The following is a 19513-nucleotide window of genomic DNA, read 5'->3' as shown; positions in this document are numbered from 1 at the left end:
TATTCAATTCTCTCTCTCTCTCTCTCTCTCTCTCTCTCTCTCTCTCTCTCTCTCTCTCTCTCTCTCTCTCTCTCTCTCTCTTGCAATTAAAATTACTTACGAGTGGAATCTGAATGCGAGTAAAGGAAAAAGGTGTGAGCTATTAAGATATAAGACTGAGTAAGAACTGTATGGAAGTAATTGATAAATGTCAGAATAAGTGAAAAGATGGAACAAAGTGTTCTGATGTGATTTGATCCTACTGAGAGGTTGAAGGAGGATAGGTTGGTGAAAAGGTATATAATCCAGAACTCCTGGAAAGCAGGGCGAAAAGCTAGACTGAAAAAATACTAGCCACACGACTAGAAAGATACTGAAATAGTTTAAGAAGCGCAAACCTTCTTTCAAGTCCTTAGAACTAAGAGGTAGACCGTAAGTGTCGTACAATCAAGAAGGCCAAGAATTCAATGTAAAAATATATATATATATATATATATATATATATATATATATATATATATATATATATATATATATATATATATATGTGTGTGTGTGTGTGTGTGTGTGTGTGTGTTGGGGAGGGGGGGCAATTATCAAGTGGCAGAGAGCAGTTTCCTGATTTCTTGACTTACACTGTATTCTTACGAGGGTAACCTCAAGCATTTTCTCGTAACTTCAACTTAGTCTTGGAGTCTTCTACGACGTATATCAAACCTCTACAATTTTGCCTTTATAGATGGGAATATTTTCTAAAGGGTAATGACCCGAAAGAATAACAAAAATAACAACAAACACAGCAAGGAAAAAAATGAATAATGCACTGTTAGGCAATACGTAATGACATGGTACGTGGTTTGGTTACTAAACAAAGGAAAGCAGTCGCTTGTAATGGTGTTCCAAAAGAAGAAGAAAAAACCCTATGATTTGGAAAAGAATTTCAATATGAATATTATAAATATTGGTTGTACATAGGTGAGAATTCTTAGTTTTCAAGGATAACCCGGACAAACCGTTGGATTACGAGGTCTTCACGAAGTTGATTTTCAACACAAAAATATATCGGATTCTAGAATATAATGGGAAAGTCTAGATACGGCAATCTATCTATGCCCACAAAGGATATACATCCATAGTGCTGCTGTGAACATAGAAATACTCCCAGCAAACGGAATTTAACTTAAATTTTGGTACACACTTAATCAGGTTCATTCCTGGAAGAGATACGTTGTTGAAAACTTCAACATGAAGGATTTCAGCAAGTGGACAAGCGTTGATTGCAAGACTCAAGGAAGGAAAGAAGGAAGGTATTGAAAGGTTATGCTTTTGAGAATTATGAAGACAGTGACAGAACCGAAGAAAAATCATGGTTGCAGGTGAGATAAAGTTCAATCTCAAGCGAATAAGATTCCTTCACTGGTGCCTTCATGTGCACGCGAGCACTGAAGCGGTCATTCAAAGGACTGTTTACTATTGCAGTGCAAAAAAATCCACACCGTTTCTTTATTATCTTTTCTACTATAATTATGGTGGCCTTCATCTTAAATTACTGTTAATGGAATCAAAGTCTAGAGAACAGACCTTGATTGGAATGTATATTGTTATGGTCGTACTTTGATAATAACTTGTCCAAGAAATTATGGCTTTTAATTAACTGATACTATGAAAGGCAATAGCTATGAAAATTTCATTATGACAGGTGCTTGAGCCCAAATAACGCATTTCAATTAATTTTCAACATAAAAACGTAGCATTTTACAAGGGGACCAATGCAATCTGTTTCATTCTATGTTTTATTGTAATGACAAAACCTGGGTGTTACACTGAGTGACACGCACTGCACTGCTTTCGTTTTTATTTAAAGTGTGGCCCTACACTCACCATGCAGTTGCGTATTGCTAAAGATATACTTCACCGCACGCATAGTTGGTTAAATAGAGAAAATTCTCCGTAAATTGATCCATAAATATGGAACTGTTACGTCATAATACAAGAAATGCCATTTTCGGGAACTTGACTATATAATGATAGTAAGACTGAGTTTTTGGCAAAATCAATAGTGTTCAGTTTGTATTCATCTTCGTTACTGGAACTCTAAATAAATATTCGATGTCTGATAAAAGTGGCTATGCGTTATAATAAGTCCCAAAAGCCAGTAAAATAAGTTCTTAGCAGTACTGAAGACTGTCGATCTGCCTGAAGACTGCCTAAGAGAGTAACACTCAAGAATATGGTATATAAACACAATCGTCTTATTTAAAGATGTGGATAAAGAGTATCCCTTTATTGTGTCAAATCTTGATATGTTAAAAATGTATATAAAACCTTAAGTGTTATGAGGACTGCCGTCCTTATCAAGGTAGATTTTAAGGGCATTTTTAACATCAAGATTAAATACATAACAAGTAAAAATTGCGCAGAAATTTCTTCGGCGCAATCGAGTTTTCTGTATAGCCGCTACAGCGTATAATCAAGGCCATTGAAAACAGATCTATCTTTCGGTGGTCTCGGTATAATGCTGTATGACCCGCGGGCCATGATACTTTAACCACGACTCGATGGTGGCCTATCCTATATCGTTACCAGGAGCACGATTATGGCTAACTTTAACAGTGCATAACATAAAAACTACTGAGGCTAGAGGGCTGCAATGTGTTATGTTTGGTGACTGGAGGGTGGATGATCAACATACCGATTTGCATCCCTCTAGCCAGTAGTTTTTAAGATTTGAGGGCGGACAGAAAAAAGTGCGGACGGACAGACAAAGGCGGCACAATAGTTTTCTTTTCAGAAAACTAAAAAGAGGACAAGAAGGTCGTGCCTGGCAGTCACTGCGCCGACAATTGTTTTAACAAAAACTAAACAGCGGATTTTCCTGAAAGTTCAGGGGGTTGCCTGAGACTTATTCTGAAGCCGGACTGTGATCTGGCAAAGTTGGAATTAATTTTTAACCCAGAATCCTTATGTGTATATGTGTGTGTGTGTATGAGAGAGAGAGAGAGAGAGAGAGAGAGAGAGAGAGAGAGAGAGAGAGAGAGAGAGAGAGAGAGAGTAACACACTGCCTGACCTACTCTCGCTTTTTGTGTGATCAAGTCTTGAACCTTATATTTTTTCGTATAGTCTCTTGGATGTCTGTTATTTTTAATATATTTATCCGTAAAAATAAAACACAGAAAACTGTCTACTTGCACGTCTTTCAGCACAGTTAACTAAATTCATCCTAGGCTGTTTTTTTTAATTAGGATACAAAAGGACAGTGGAAATCTTACTCAGACTGATGAACTAATTCCTTACGTGTTTGTGGGTTTATATATACTCACTGTTGGAATATCAGTGGAGGTAAATATTTAGTCTTGACGCTCCTGTTGTGGAATTCTCCAAACCATTCTATACTGTAGTTCCTGAATCAAATAACTCTTCTTTTAAAAAGATTCTTTTTAATCTTTTTTTTATTTTCGAGAAGAGCGCTCCAGAATTGCATTACTTTCAGAGACCAAGTTTCGGGTTTGCTTTGGACATCCCTACTTTTCTTGTATCCTTCGCGGCAAAAAAATAATAAAAATGGAGAGATTTGAGGATTTCATAGCGTCAAGTTCTAATTCCATATGGCATAGACTTAATTAGAAAATCTCTGATTAATTATCAGAACTACAGTTTAACACCCGAAAGAAGAAGTTAAATATGTGGATCGCCATTAACATCATCTGCCAAGGTTGTCTTTTGACATCTAGGCATCGGTTGCCACCACAAGACAGCCTTCTGGGAAAGGTAAGAAAAATCACATCGAGGCAGAGATGAGAACCGTCAGTTCTTTGGTGGCCTTTAATGCGAGGGCCGATGGGGAGGGCAACCTAACCTCTTTGGCAGCAAGAACATGATAGACGAAGGAAAGAACGGGACTTAAGAACGGAGGGAGATGCAGAGTTGGTTACCAAAAGAACAGATGCTGGAAAGGACATGGGAAAACGGGGACAGGAAAAGAATTCTAATCCTTGGGAGAGGAAGCAAAAAAAAAAAAAAAAAAACGAACTTTAAATATGTAAGAGAAGCTGTGGCCTGACGGATGTTACCAAGATGCCTGAGAGAAAAAGGGAAACTCTCGTCAGGGTCACTGGAGCAGCAGCCGAAATAGTACCTACAAAAAAGGAGAGAGAGAGAGAGAGAGAGAGAGAGAGAGAGAGAGAGAGAGAGAGAGAAGGGGGAACCAAAGAGATCAATCATATTTTTAAAAAATCCTAACGAACTCTCTTCAAGGATCTCTATGCAAATATGTTATATATAATATCTAAAAAGCTAAAATATGAACAATATCAGAAATTCAAATCAATAATCCCACCTTTCGTGTGGGTTTGAAAACAGAGGCAAAGCAAAATAAAGCGAAGTAAATTCTGTGATAACAAGCGAAGATGACAAAAAACAGAGGATGGGACAAATCTGTAAAACAAAAACAAAGATAAGACTTATCTTTTGACGAATACAGTCGGATAATACTCAGAGTATCATTATCTTACGCTTGTTTTCTTGATAAGAAAACATTAGTGACATATCCATTTTTCTGATGCTCTTATTCTGTTCTCTTATTTATGTATTTATCTCTTTGGCAAACAACTGGTTGGATGCCGCAGAGTAAATTTGACAGAGGCCTGAGCATAACTTGATTGTTTTTTCAACTAATATTTTTAGTTTTCTGTAAAAGGAAACTATTGGTGGCGGCTATTTGTCTGTCCGTCCGCACTTTTTTCTGTCCGCCCTCAGACCTTAAAAACTACTGAGGCTAGAGGGCTGCAAATTGGAATGTTAATCATCCACCCTCCAATCATCAAACACACCAAATTGCAGCCCTCTAGTCTCAGTAGATTTTATTTTATTTATGGTTAAAGTTAGCCTTGATCGTACGTCTGGGATCGCTATAGGTGCCAACAACACAGGCCACCACCGGACCATGGTTGAAAGTTTCATGGGCCGCGGCTGAGAGTTTTATGGGCCGTGGCTAAGAGTTTCATACAGCATTACACGCTGTGCAGAAAACTCGATGAATGTTCATTCCCTTATTTTCTCTTCCATCATTATTTATTTATTGGTTACAAGTGATTTGGCGTCACAGCTAATCTATCTTTAACTTGGAATGTAAGGCTCCGATACGTCGGGAATATGTTTACGGGAAGAGGGCTCGGTTTTGCCGCGCTATCAACTTTTATTCCTTCTTTATAAAAATGGAGAACAGTTTTCCTGTCATGAATGGCGACGCGTGATTCTGTTTTTGACTGCTTCTTACGTGCTGCTTTTTTGTACGCTGAATTATTTCCCTATTTATCCTAATTTGCTTGCTAATATCATCTGCATGTTTCTATACATCTCATCTGTTTTCTCTCTTCACACGTAACCATCTATCTCATTGCTGCGCTAATCTATGTAAACTAGTCAGTCGATCAACAGGCTGACACGTCATATCTTTTTCCGATAAGACTCCCATAAGTTTTAGGAATTTACTTTAAAATTTAATTTACACTTTACAGTCTCTTTCAGTCAAATAAACCCATCCACATAATCATCAATCATCTTGGAATACGATTAGAATTGCCTTTACTTCAGGAAGCTGAAAGGGAGGATTTTGCATCAAAATCAGGTCTCGCTTGAGAAGTGAAAAATAGGTAACTAGAAAAGCTACTCTCTTCTTCTTCTTCTTCGTTAATCTCGCATACTACGTGTGTCCGAAGGGTCAAGTGAGTAAAAAGAAGAATGTCAAGTGCCTTATTTCTTGATAAAGTGGTGAATTTTAACGGGAAATTATTCAATGATGATTGTGTATAATTATGAGTGACTGTAAGGTCGCCTCTTTTACACATGAAATATCAAATGAGATACTGCTGACAAACAAAAATAGATGATATTATTTTCACTGAGCTGCATTATCCTACCAAGTGGTGGTAATGTAACTAAGATAGAACTCCTCTCATTTAGAAAATGACTCTCACTTACCCATTCATATGAGGCAAGACTGGAAGGTCATTAACTTTCTAAGTAAGCTTTTGGAGATGAAAAAGAGATTAGCGATGATATGGGAAGTATTGCTTGATACAAAAAGAAAACGTCAAATAAATGCTAATAAGTAATTCAGTAAGTATATATACAAATAAATCCCAGCTGAAAAATATGAGCAAGATATTAAGAGGGCATGGAAGGGACTGAGCTGATTTTCCCATTAAATACCTTCGTGGCTTAAAACAGCAAAAACGTTTCCCTTGTTCAAATGTTAAAGATCCAGGAGCAGAATATTTAAAGGTACATTTAAACATCCTGTATATCAGTTGATTATTTTGGAGACGACCCACGGGGGAAGAGAGACTTCCTAAAACGAATAGGATGAATATTTTATTCAAGTGAAATCAAGAACGAAGAAAATGCCAGTTATCCTTACAATGTGAGTAAAATATTATTTTTATGCCGGTGAATGAGACCTTAGCTTTCTGTCCCGGTTTGTGAGACGCAAGATGAAGTAGCCTAATGAGAAGTCGGGTGTCGCATTCATTCATTAAGGAAATGGTAACTAACACTGACCAAGCTACCCAAATCAGGCTCGGGTATTGTAACAAAACTAAGAGGAATAAATGGTTCTGACGGACGTTTGGTTTTAGGTGATACGAAATATGTTCCGACGTCAATTCTTTGTAAAAACTTGAATCTTCAGATCATCCAGTGACGATTTACAAGAGAAGCATTGCAGTGCCTTAATGATGTCAATCTCGGATCTCCCTTGGGCCATCTGAGCTTGGCAAGGCCACTGTAAAGATCAATGCAGGTGAATCTGTAACTTGTAATTTTCATTCCTTGTCGCGACAACATTTGGTTAATTCCTGACAACTTGGGATGGGTGCAAGAGCAGTCCATACGAATTTCTGTCATGTCACGTTTGTCAGCCGAAACTCAGTGTAGGACTGTTTCTGGCTGACGAAGCGTTGCACAATGAAATGGATGTCCCTTCTGATTGGTTTGATTGTTGATACTGAGTCATGTGATTTCTGCCGTCAGGCAAACTGGTCAACCTGAGACTCCCTCAGAGATAAAATGGCACTGAACTTGTCTCACATTAACGCCATGACTCTCCCTAGTGAATAAGACTGATTTCTCTTCTCACAGCTGACATGTTTACCACGGTGACTTCTTTGCTTTGTTATGGAACAAAAGTACAGCAACGAACTCGATGAAGTTAAGATACAACAGGATTCAGGTGTTTTCTCTGAATTCTTTGCTCAAATCCACTTTTTGTGCGAACTGTAAAAAGGCTGTCACTGATCTCATACAATGAACAATTTGAACTGTGTCTGACATTGATCACAGTGTCATTATTAGTTCACTAGCAATGTAATAAGCTTTTTATTTCTAGTACTAGGAGATAATCTAGCTTCTATTAATTCTTTATCATTTTTATCACATCTATGAATACTTATACACCTTTTCGGGTGATAATTAGATAGGTGACATTAGATCCTACAACCGCCACAAGGGAGTTCGGTAGTGGAACCAGTCCAGGTAAATTCCATTCAAAGGATGAGGAAGACTGCTTTAAATATGGTACCATATCTATCGGTTATTTACCTTTGCAACTGAAAACAGGATATCGTATAATTTAATGTTGTAATGGCATTCACGAAATATCCTATAATCTTATTCAGTGTAAAATTGGTTTTTGCATGATATGAAGCATATTGAATGCTATTAAAATTATTATAATCCGACAGAAATGTTTAAAAATTATATATTTTTAACGAGGTGGTTTCTATCGTGAAAGATGACCACCATATTAAATTTTAGGTAATCCCATAAGGACGGCCAGTTTCAGCATGACCTAGAACGTAATGAATGAGACAAAATCCTAGTGATAAAAGTTCACCCAGTCTCAACCGCAAAACATTTTTTTTTTAACCAGTGGGAACCATCTTTGATAATGAACGTCTTATTGGGATTCCAATGGCAAGGAAATGTTCTTATTTATGCTTGTACCATCGTTGGAACGATTCCGCCAAAACATTGTTTTCATCTTCTACGCTTCTCATACAGCGCTTGAGACAATGCTTGAACCACCGTTTACCGTTTAAATACTATGCCAGTGTTGAATTCTGATACAAACAATCAACTTTCGATCATATGCTTTTAGCAAAGAATTCTTCTTTATCCTTTTACCACACAGATCGTTTTCAGTGCTTCTCAGACTTGTTCTACATATCTTTCAGTTCTATGACCCTATTCAACAGATCAGCTTTATCCTTAAATAAGGAGACAAAACTCACCTTGGACTTTCTTCAGTTCCAGCGGATTCATGTCCGAGCCTTGAACCATGTCACGCTTTTTTCCGAAGGAGAGAGGAACACTCGAGAATTAATACTGTGCTACTTTGTAAACCCAGGCTTACGACCGTCCCATTATCAGTCATCACATTATCTTATCTTGTCAGTCTATGATTCATTCAACAGTCAACTCGCTCTCTTTGTTTCATTACCAAAATCGGTTGGTTATCAGTGTGTTCTTTCGGAAGCGCTGCGAGGAAATGTTGGTACGCGTAGCTCCTGATACGAGAAGCTCCATACATGGTAACGCGAGGTAACAATTATTGTGATTCGAATGATCGTATCCAATTATTTTTCATAGGCTAATCTTGCTGGTAATCATTGACAGTATTATGAAATAACTTGTCATTTAGACGCTCTACCTATTTTGCAAACCAGGCGTCTACTATATATCTAGATTATTATTATTATTATTATTATTATTATTATTATTATTATTATTATTATTATTATTATTATTATTCCTTCCGTCAAAAAGAGGAAGAAAATTACAGATAAAAATAAGCAAAATGAATATGAATAAGCAAACAAATTACTTGCATACAAAACTCATGTAAATCTGTCACGGTGTTTTATACGCTGCTTCAGCGCATATGAATATAGATTATTGTTGTCGCTGCTTCCGGTTAAGTCAGCTTCGGTAAGCCATCACAGTCTCTTGGTCATGCAAGTAGTCTGCAAGTGAAAACAATAATGTGGAGGTGGAAAAAGAGGATCGGTGTGGAACTCTGAATACTACTGCTGTTTTAGAGAAAGCAGGCCTTGTGCCAGCATGGTTTGTTGCGCCAAGTAGGCATACAGCTCGTAATAATCTAGGCGGGAATAATGGTTTTTATCATAGAGATGCGAACGACACATCAAAGAAATACTAGGCTAATGGGCTACGTTTCTGATTCAGATGTTTAGTGATGTGGCTCGTCAAGAGTAAAAAATAAATGCAATTTTATAATACACACACACATATATACATACACATTTATATCTATATGTATGTATATGTAAGGGAACTGAAAACAGAAACGTTAACATTTCCTGTACACATTTAATTTATTGCGGAGGTATCTACACCAAGCCTTCGGGAAATTGCAGAAATTAGTAAAAACTTAATCGAAAGGTTAAAAGCGTTTGCTAGATGAGAATGAGGGGAGTAAAAGTGACCAATAAGATTACAGATATAAATAGAAACTAGAAAGATGGAGCAATGTAATCTAATATGGAGGTTGGCAGAATGGAAGCAGTTGACAAGTATAGTATTTGGGCGTAATTATGACAGATATGATGGGGATTTAGGAAGAGGTGAGTGGCAGAACAGTTGGTACAAGAAAGGCAGCAAGGGATGTGCTAAAGACTGTCAACATATCTGAGTAGCCTATGGAAGTCCTGGTGGGTATATAAGATAAGACTATTGAGCCAACTCTCCTTTATGGAAGTGACGTATAGATGGCAAACGCAACTGGAACAAAAGAATGAAGCTGGCAAGGTGAACTGTTTGGATCATCAGAGTGTCCTGAGATGGTTTGGTCATGTGGAAAGAACTGACGACTATATGATGGTAAATTAAATGTATACTTCGTAGGTGATAAGAAATAATAAGAGAGGAAGACCCAAGAAAGGTGGGATAGACGGTTGGAAGGGGAAGCCTTAATATTCAGTAAGTGCAAGACTGCATGCAGGACAAAGGTTAATGGCACGGAATGTGTAGGGGGTTTGATGAGCCTTCTGTTTATATATATGATGATGCAGCAGATGTTGAGGAGTTTGATTGTAGCAGTGGCTGTTGTGTGTGTGTGTGTGTTTTAGAGCTACCCCGCCGTCAGGGCAAACGATTCAAGTGATAATTAAATGGGAGATTTATTAATTAATTAATTTTTTTTTTTATTTATTTTGTGGACATCGGAAAACCAAGAGCCTCTAAACAACATCGCTTCAGTTCCCCCGAGTCAGTCCACAGAGAACGGTAACCACCCTTCCAGTCAGAGTTACTTAACGAAAACCCTCTTGAACCCCAGTATGTATGCCAGCATTAAATTCCTTTTAGTGTAAGGTCTACGTATTATAACCGACAATTAAATGATATGTTCATTTATGAACACGGAGGAACCTCGAAACTAAAGCATTTTGATATTTTGGGAATTCATTAACTGAAAATGTTATCAGATTCTGAAATGTAACAATAAAAAAAAAAAAAAATTGGCCATGTTCACTGATGATGACACCTTAGAATAGCCTCAAAAATCCTATTAATTATTGGATCAGAATTTAATTTGTGACTACAAATTAAGGTAATATTAAAGATTTCACCTAATACAGATATACGCGCATTGACTTTTCTGCATTTCTTTATTTCTTTGAAATTATCGCAGACCGCAGTATTATAGTAAGTAGTTTTAACCACCTTCATTCACAACGTATTAGTAGAATCTAATGTTACGTCATAAAATTTAGGGTGGCAGACAGTATCGCTGAGGAAGTGTTCCCTGCGACGGATTTAAGGGAATAAACTAGGTTAACAAGACGAACCCGGACTTAAAGATGACCCTCTCTAGAGTCCAGTTTATTTGCGCCTGTCGATTTGGAAGGAGAAGCGCGATCTAGTTGTTGATGAAATATTAGTCGGCAAGAACGAAGGTCTCAGCTGCGACTGGGGTTGGACTTGCGACATTGTTCAAAGGTTATGTTTTGGTATTCCTTTACAGTAAATTATCTTAAGGACGATGGAGTTAGCCATTGCGACACAAGTTTGCACAAATTAATCAGCAGATTAATTCATTAGTATTGTCAGTGCATTTCTCTTTACAGCACGCGCAATATTGTCAGTGTAGACCAGCAGTTACTATAACTCTTTATGGAGGAAATTTTTGTACAGTACATAAATCATTTTATGGGTTATAATGCTCTGCACCCAACTCTAGAAGTGTACCGTGCCTGCAAAAGTTTCTCTGTAATCTTGTAAAAGTCAAGACGGGCTGAAAAGTATGGGCTGATTTCAGAAAGAGAGATCTGGATGGTTTTCTTAAAAAAAAAAAAAAAAACTGGATTAGAAAGGGGTCTCGTCTTTGAGAAAGTTTACTTCTGAAAAAAAAAAGTGCTGCCATAGTTCAGATTGGTTGACACGTTATTTCTACAACAAGCTGTTAGAGTTGTGTCTGTTTGAGTGGTTGCTTATGAGTGGTCTTGGAAGAGGAGTGGGGACCATCGAGTTAGAGACATTTCCTTTTTTTAGAGGCGACGGTGGCCGGGGGCGGGTGGGGCGGGGGGGAGAGAAGACACATCAAATACCGGATGATGGTTGACGAAATGAGTTTCCGACATCAATATACTCTGACAGAATATGAACCTTTATGCACTTTGTGATGATTCGCTCGCTTTTCTTGAGTCAGGGCTTAAGTTTTTTCTGTTATAAAAGCATGACAACGAGTTTGAAGTGAGGAACACCAAAGGTTAAACGAGACGGAAATATAATGAAGTAACATGTGCATTTTTAAAGCTAGTTCTTGAGAATATGTTGTATTCCAAATAACGTTCAAATATGCATTAACGAAACATTCATTTTGTATCAGGAATGATACTTCAAGAATCAAACCCCAAATAATAATTCTTGTTAAAAGGCCATTCATCCGCAAAGCGAGCTTCCACATAATGAAATCCCTATGTGATACAAGAGATTATAGGGAGAAACATATTAACTTTCAGCGATTTTACAGAGCACTTACTCGATTAAAAGGTTATTACATAGAAGAAACGGTGATTTGGACGATACATGTAGGTCCCATTACACATTACATAGACTCTTCCTGAGTTGATCCTTGCCGGCAGTCTAGTACTAGTGAACTAATGCCAGTACTAGGACTAGTATTAGTGAACATTGAAGAAAAGGTTTGCTGTTCTGGCATGCTTATAACTAAACGGGGTTAATCTTAGATCATCAGTTTTTCTTTCTATTTTGTCAATGCTGATGAGTCACCTACATGTCAAGAAAGACGTCGCCGACATGCCACAGACATGTACACGCCCATACCTCTGGGGTGTGCACAAACATTCTGCGGACTTGTAGACCTCCTTGATGGGAACACGCCATTTGTATTAAGTACAGAAATTCACTGGTATTCGTATACAGATATGTACGATAGATAATTGTCATGTTATAACGTTACTGTAATATTTTAAAGTGTAACAAAATCTCTTTCCCTCTTCTTTTCTGATAATGTCTTTTTGAATATGAGTATTGTTACAATACCAAGACTAGCCTTTTTTATCATGTGTAACCTGAGTTAGGCATTTGAGATTTTTCATTTTTCATATTTTTGTTTTTCAGCATTTCCATTCCTACTTTATTGGCATTTATGTAGAGTATTTGTTTCTCCATTTACGTAATAAAATTCCGTTCGTGAGCATGTTCTTCCCTTATGTTATTTAGTCATGAATTTTGGTATAATTTTCAAATGATAAAATTACTGGACAATACTCACGAGATGTTTAAAACCCCCTGGTTTCGAAGATGTGAACTCACTCACTCTGGAGGAGGTAATTGAGAAGAGTCGGACTGGCTAGATCGGGTGAATTGTCACTTCCCTTGGATTTGCGGTGCTTTATTTGGCGTTAAGATCAGTTCAGTGATTCAGTGAGTTTTGTTCTATATTTTTCTTTATTGTTTTGCGTGTGCTAGTCGGTTAAAATAGATGTTTTTTCTCTAAACTGTTACTGGTTTATATGTTTAGGTTGTGCCTAATATTTACAAGAAAATTCCTGGAGAGCAGTTAATCTTAACAAATACCTGATTATTTATTTGGTTAGCATTATATCTTATTTATTATTTCCACACACATACATTTTATATATATATATATATATATATATATATATATATATATATATATATATATATATATATATATATATATATATATATATATATATACTTCTTCAGTGTTCCCTTTACTCGCACACACCTCCAAACCTCTTGGCGTGGGACTCTATCATATGCCTTTCCCAGATCTATGAATACTATGTGCAGTCCTTTCTGCTTTTCCCGGTGTTTTTCCATCATCTGTCGGAGGGTAAACACTGCATCTGTCGTTCCTCTTCTTGGCATGAAACCAAACTGTTCTTCACCTACAGATGTTTCTTCTTTCCCAGATTTTAATGGTATGAGACATTAGCTTTATTCTTCTGTAGTTTGCACAGTCCTGGATGTCACCCTTCTCTTTATAGTTAGGCACAATAAAGCTTTCTCTCCATTCTTTTGGTATCCTTTTCTGACTATATTTTCTTTGCTAGGTCCCATAGCATACCTATTCCTTCTTCTCCCAGGCTCTTCCACACCTCTGCAGGAATTCCATCTGGTCCTATTGCTTTACCATTTTTCTTCTTCTTTAGTGCCTTCTTTATTTCCTTCCTGCTAATAGTATGTGTCATACCAAGGTTCTGGAATCCATCCTCAAAGAATTTTCTTCATTTAACAGGTGGTCATAATATTCTTTCCAACTCTTCTTTGTCTTATCCTCGTTGCATGAAACCACTCCATTCCCATCCTTAAGCTTTTGTATATGGGAGTAGTCTTTGGTGTTCTTGTCCCTCGACTTTGTAATTCTGTTAATTTTTCTCTCCCCCTCAGGTGTTTCCAGCTCTTCGTACATGTTATCTAATGCTCATGCATTTTCTTGCGCAACTGCCTTCTTTACTTGTTTCTTATGTCTTTGGTACCTCTCCTTGTCCTTTCGCTGTCCATACTTTTCCAGATCTTTTTTGCAGCTTTTTTGGCTTTCACCACCAGGTTTCCTTATCGTCAGGAGGTTTCTTTCCACATGTCTCTCCCAACACCTCTCACCCCACTCTCTTTATCACCATACTGATGTGATTCCACCAGTCTTGCACTCCCTCTAGCAATCTAACTTCCCCAATACTCTCTCCTTAAATTCCTGCCTCGCTTCCTCGTCTTGTATCACCTTCCACCACTTGATTGTTGATGTGTTCATTATTTCCAAGTCCATTACCACCACCCTGTGCTGTCTGCCACACACACTCTCTATTTAAAATTTTACAATTTTTCACTTCTGTCAGATGTGATCTTCTGCACATGAGGAAGTCAATTTGACTCTCTCTTTTCTGACCAGGTGTTGACAATAGCCAAATCAAATGACACTGCACAGCCCACAACTCTCTCTCCCTCATTTCTCTCTCCAACTCCCCAGCCACCATGCACCCTCTCAATTCCCTCTCTGGTCCTTCCTACATGCTCATTCATGTCACCACCAATAATTAATCTCTCTTCTGCCGGTATTTCTCTCCACTGTCGGCCCATTTCCTCCCAAAATGCTGCTTTCTCAACTTCATCACATCCTGCTTGAGGGGCATAAGCACTCACGATATTGACTATTTTTTCATCTAGGCAGTTTCACAACTATTGCTCTGTCACTTGTCCTCTTCACGGTTATTATGCTGTCTTTTATATATATATATATATATATATATATATATATATATATATATATATATATATATATATATATATATATATATATATATATATATATAATGTATACAATGTATGCGTGCACGCGTATGTATATGAGTACGTACATGTGAATATTCTGTATGCATATTACTACATATATTCCATTTGCCTTAAATTAGGATGTTGGGAGAACAATCTGGAAGATCCCTCAATTGCAATTTAACCCTTCCACTTTCTATTTTATAGTAGTATTCTACATAACAAAATGGCTGAATCTTAAATATCACTGACAAATCTACCGTATAGGTTGACGACATTTTTGTCTTAAAACAAAATTCGTAATTATGGTTTTATCTGATATTAATAAAAAAAGTCTAAAGCTTTTCAATGACATTCTCAGTGAAACAGGAACACAGTGGTAGCATTTGCCCTTAATCAGAGGCTATAGTCCAAGGGGAAGCTCTGGGGAAGACCCATGACGGAACGCAAACACGCACAGATATGACCGAGTCCCTCCGAGCGCCATATCTGCTTCTTGAAATGAAATTCAGTGAAAATATCAAACATAAGTACGAAACATTATAGGTTTTTGTTTGGTTACCTTTCTCCATTCGATTTATGTACCTGTGGCCAAGCATTTCTGACTGCCTGCTAGTTTCGCGGTTACGTAACATCCATCTACCGTGAATGCAGGCTTACAGTATCTGTTGTAAGGTTCCGATCAATTCGTGTCAGTTACGTAAGAGCGCCGTCTCTGTTCAGACCAGCTCAATGCTATTCTTACCAGTGAAAAAGCTTACCTTGAACCATGGAGTAAATCTCTTTGCTTTTAACTTTAATATTACTCAATTCGGATCTTTCCTAGATAGTGACCCCAAGGATTTTCGGGTGTCGTTATCTAGGACTAATCCCCAACGGGCTTGTACTAAACACGCCGCAAAGGTGGACACATACCGGGTTAAAACCTTTGAGGGTCACTATCCAGGAAAGATAACTAAATTCGTATACTTTGATTATAATCTTCTGATATTTCGCTATCAGATAATTTCGATAATCTTCAGTGTCTTTAACAAGTAATTTGAATGTATATTACCTTCAAACATGATCAATATATTTTTTTTGTCTCAAACTCATGGATCAGATTACTCAGTATTATGACTCACAGAATTCGTCTTTGCAAATTCATCAAATTTGCAAATTTTACTTCGTTAAGCTAATTATAATACATATTATACAATTATAGCATGAATCCGTGCCATTTAACATGGAGGCACTCGGAATGAAACTTAATTATTCAGAGATCCTTAGGGTAGGACTAGAGGTCCCTTGAAAATGAATTTGCTATTTAATAAATATAATATCTACGGAAATAATCAAGAATGAACGTAACAAATGAAAACAATTGTATCACTGAATACGTCTTTCACAAAAACGCGTCACAGTTGCAGTAATTAAAAACGATACTTTTAAGAGAAAACTCATCTCCCGTTTGGTTGTGTGACTCACAACACAAATAATGAATGACAGTAATCGAATATAACTCAGTGTTGCAATGTTAATGATTATTCCAAGCTTCTAATGTCACTGAATGCAAAGCTTCACGTGATCAAACGTGAGAACAGAGTATATATTACACAAGCGGCTAGATAACAGTGAAATCAAAATGGAATTATTTGCGTGACCAATTACTTGAAAGCATTGTGTTAGTAAATTGCTTATTCTGGTGCACTGCAGGCGCGCTAGAAAAGTGGTTAAATGGCATTCGTTCATTCTCAAAGAGTTACGTGAATTATTTCGAATACATCTACTGAATGCATGCACGCGTTGTCTAACAATTATAACCATTGCATCAAATAACACAATTATGTATATGACGCAATGAGTGTATAGCACAATCGTTGTTGCCGTTTACTATTCTCTTGACCCCCAAAAGAATAGTTAACCGGGGAACAAAGACTCATTCATAATTTGTGATTTAGAACGTTATCTCCAACAATGATGGCTACGTCTTCCTTAAAATTAATAAAAAGAAGCAATGCTCAGCACTGGAGATTAGAATATGCTCTAAGTTTTCATGTCGTACGGAACAATGAAAATAAAAAGGTTGACCTAGAAGCTGATCATGTGAAATACTGATAAGCACTGGTCAAAAGCTTAGGGGATAAGTATGCAAAAGCTTCACAACTAGACATGGCCTAAACGAAACGGAAATAAAGATATGAAGTTGCCTCGTACGTATATTGAACACAATGCAAGCACCACTTACAAAACCCTTGAGTCTTTACAAGAATTTCAACTAACAGGGTGACCATTTTATTTAGAAATCTACATATAATGATGCATCGATTTATCTGAAAAACTACCGTGAAAATGGAACACATCGTGTACAAATACAGAGCCGATGAAAATAAGCGCTCTACAAGGAAGCGTTCTGGGTCCTGCCCAGTTTTGTATTCACACAACTGATTTATAACACCTACTTCAAAAACTTGGAGTAAACTTAAATTTACCGCCTACAGTACGCACTCTTACGTGACATTAGGCAAGACAGAAATTGCAGAAAAACAGAGATAGATTACAAGGGGTATTGAGACCTGGAAGGAAATAAAATCGTTGAAATTAAATGGAGATAAAACTGAATGTTTGAGTGTAGAAAAAAAGGTGCTTTTAGGAGGCTGAGTGGGTGTTTAGAGATTTAGCTTCCACGGTTCTATAATTAAACTTTGGGAGTGATAACAGACAGTAATCAGTCAATAAAGTGGCGGAATTTCACCTGAGGAATGTTACATTTATAAGGAAATATTCGGCAGAACATACCATTGAAATGTTCATTCATAATGATATCACCGGCGGGTTAGTTTATTGTAATTCGGGCTATTTTTTACCAACCGAATTACCAATTGATGAAATTGCAAAATATTATGGACAGGGTGCAAGATTCATCAAGGGTTTACTGCCATATAAAAAATTGCACTGGTTGTCCATACCTGTCAAGGCAAAAATCATATTAAGATACAGTTCTTAACGTCTCAAGTGATTAAGTGTGGAAAACCAAGGTAATTATAAAAGGAAGATGAAGCATGGTACTGAGCGGTAGGCCTATAGGATGGAGAACCCTAGATGGAACTTGCAGATGGGCTTTACAGCCTTTGAAAAATCTGCTCAAAAGTTGTTAATAAACTACCGCAAGTCCAGCTCATATCTAAAAAAGAACTATTTAGCGACTGCCACCCTAGCTAAAACAGGATTAGTATTATGTAAGTTTTACATAATAACTTAACTATAATAAGTATATTCTTTTTCTTTGAGGAAGTGGGTCAAATTTAAAATGAACAAGTTGGTCCTTGCCTACGGCTCACCAATCCATCAACTACAAATGAGTACCAGCTTACGCTGGGGTAAAAAAAAAATGGGGAATGGGTTTAGCAATCTAACATTAAGCCTTGTCCCTTAACAGAGGATGGCTTTAGAGAAAAAACAATTCAATAATTACTGCTATTTTGATACATTAACTATAAATGCTCTTCATCACTCGTGTGGTCTGGTAAAACTAAGGTATACTTAACTTTAACTTGGGGTTTCAGGGAAAAGTATTCTCTTATTGAAGGTTCGTTCCAAAAAAATTTGGTAATAGTCACAGTCGGATTCATCTTCTAACTGCTGAATCAAGGGTGAACTGACAAGCAGGAAACCTCCACAACATTAACCAGGTCAGACACCTAAAAAGAAGGTGGTTCGTACATGTCAGAGCTCCTTGGCACAGTCTGTTATGCATATGTAACTTGCATGCAGTCTCTCATGAATACTGTTACGAACCCATGAGTTCGTATTTATACATATATTTATATATGTTGTTTGTTTTCCTGAATTGGTATTATCTGTCTTTAAGGGTTTATTTGTTGTCACTTGTCAACGATAGTTTAGTCACTCGTCAACGATAGTTGGTTGTTTATCAGTTGTTGACGTCCGTATATTTGTTACTGCCTTCGAGGCTGATACGTAACAAATACGAAGACCTTTCCATCCCTATACTTCTCAAATTCTGTCTTTCCAGTCGTGTCTTGGTTTTCCTCTAGCCTTGGCTCCCGGTACAGCCTTGATTATACACTTTAATAGACACCCATTGTCTTACCATTCTTCCATATGGCCAACCATCTCAAATCTGCAGATCTAGCTTCTATCTTTGCTAGCCTTTTTATTCCCACTTCTCTACATCTCTCACACCTTCCATCTTTCTTACTTCACAACAGTTTCGACCGTTTATATTTCTACCTTCGTCCATTAAGCTTACTCTTGGTTTCATCATCCAAAGCCTATTAATACTCATTGCGCCATCTTCCTGGTTTCTGGTGTCCACTCGATATCATAAATTTATTCTTACTCATATTATCTTTTAACGTTCCCCTGTTGCAGATATTTTCAAACTTTAAATGCAGTTTTCCTTCGCAACCCTTAATTAACACTATCATCTACCAACTAGATTTTCCATAATTATTTTTTCTTTTTTTCTCTCATTTTTTTCTCCCAGGCCCTCAAATCTGCTATTCATAACTACTTTTAATATTAATGTCTTCAGTGCTTATATACTTGATCATTTTCCATAGGGCTCACGGACTTGATCTTCAGTTACCTCTCCAATTAATCTTGTTTTCATCTGAGTTTATGGTGTTATAACATTCTACAGGACTCTGTAACGTCATTTGTGACACTGACATGACGATAAACTGTATATTT

At 37.2% G+C, this 19513-nt stretch overlaps 1 protein-coding gene across 21 annotated transcripts in view; it reads right to left on the bottom strand.

Moving 5' to 3' along the window:
- The window catches only part of LRR (Leucine-rich repeat), a 264962-nt gene extending 256436 nt beyond the window's left edge, over positions 1 to 8526 (bottom strand). For 19 of the 21 annotated variants that reach the window (XM_067083408.1, XM_067083410.1, XM_067083411.1 and 16 more), the window contains exon 1: positions 8269 to 8385. In XM_067083408.1, the coding sequence (XP_066939509.1) occupies positions 8269 to 8317 (49 nt within the window). In that variant the 5' untranslated portion in view covers positions 8318 to 8385. Of the gene's footprint in view, positions 1 to 8268 lie in introns of all 21 variants that reach the window. The other 2 variants (XM_067083429.1, XM_067083416.1) reach the window with 2 other exon arrangements.
- Between the last annotated feature and the right edge of the window lie 10987 nt (positions 8527 to 19513).

The sequence above is a fragment of the Macrobrachium rosenbergii genome, chromosome 40 (assembly GCF_040412425.1).
Source record: "Macrobrachium rosenbergii isolate ZJJX-2024 chromosome 40, ASM4041242v1, whole genome shotgun sequence".
NCBI classification, from domain to species: domain Eukaryota; kingdom Metazoa; phylum Arthropoda; class Malacostraca; order Decapoda; family Palaemonidae; genus Macrobrachium; species Macrobrachium rosenbergii.
The sequence above is the reverse complement of the archived record's forward strand: the minus strand, read 5'-3'. Positions and strand labels throughout refer to the sequence as shown.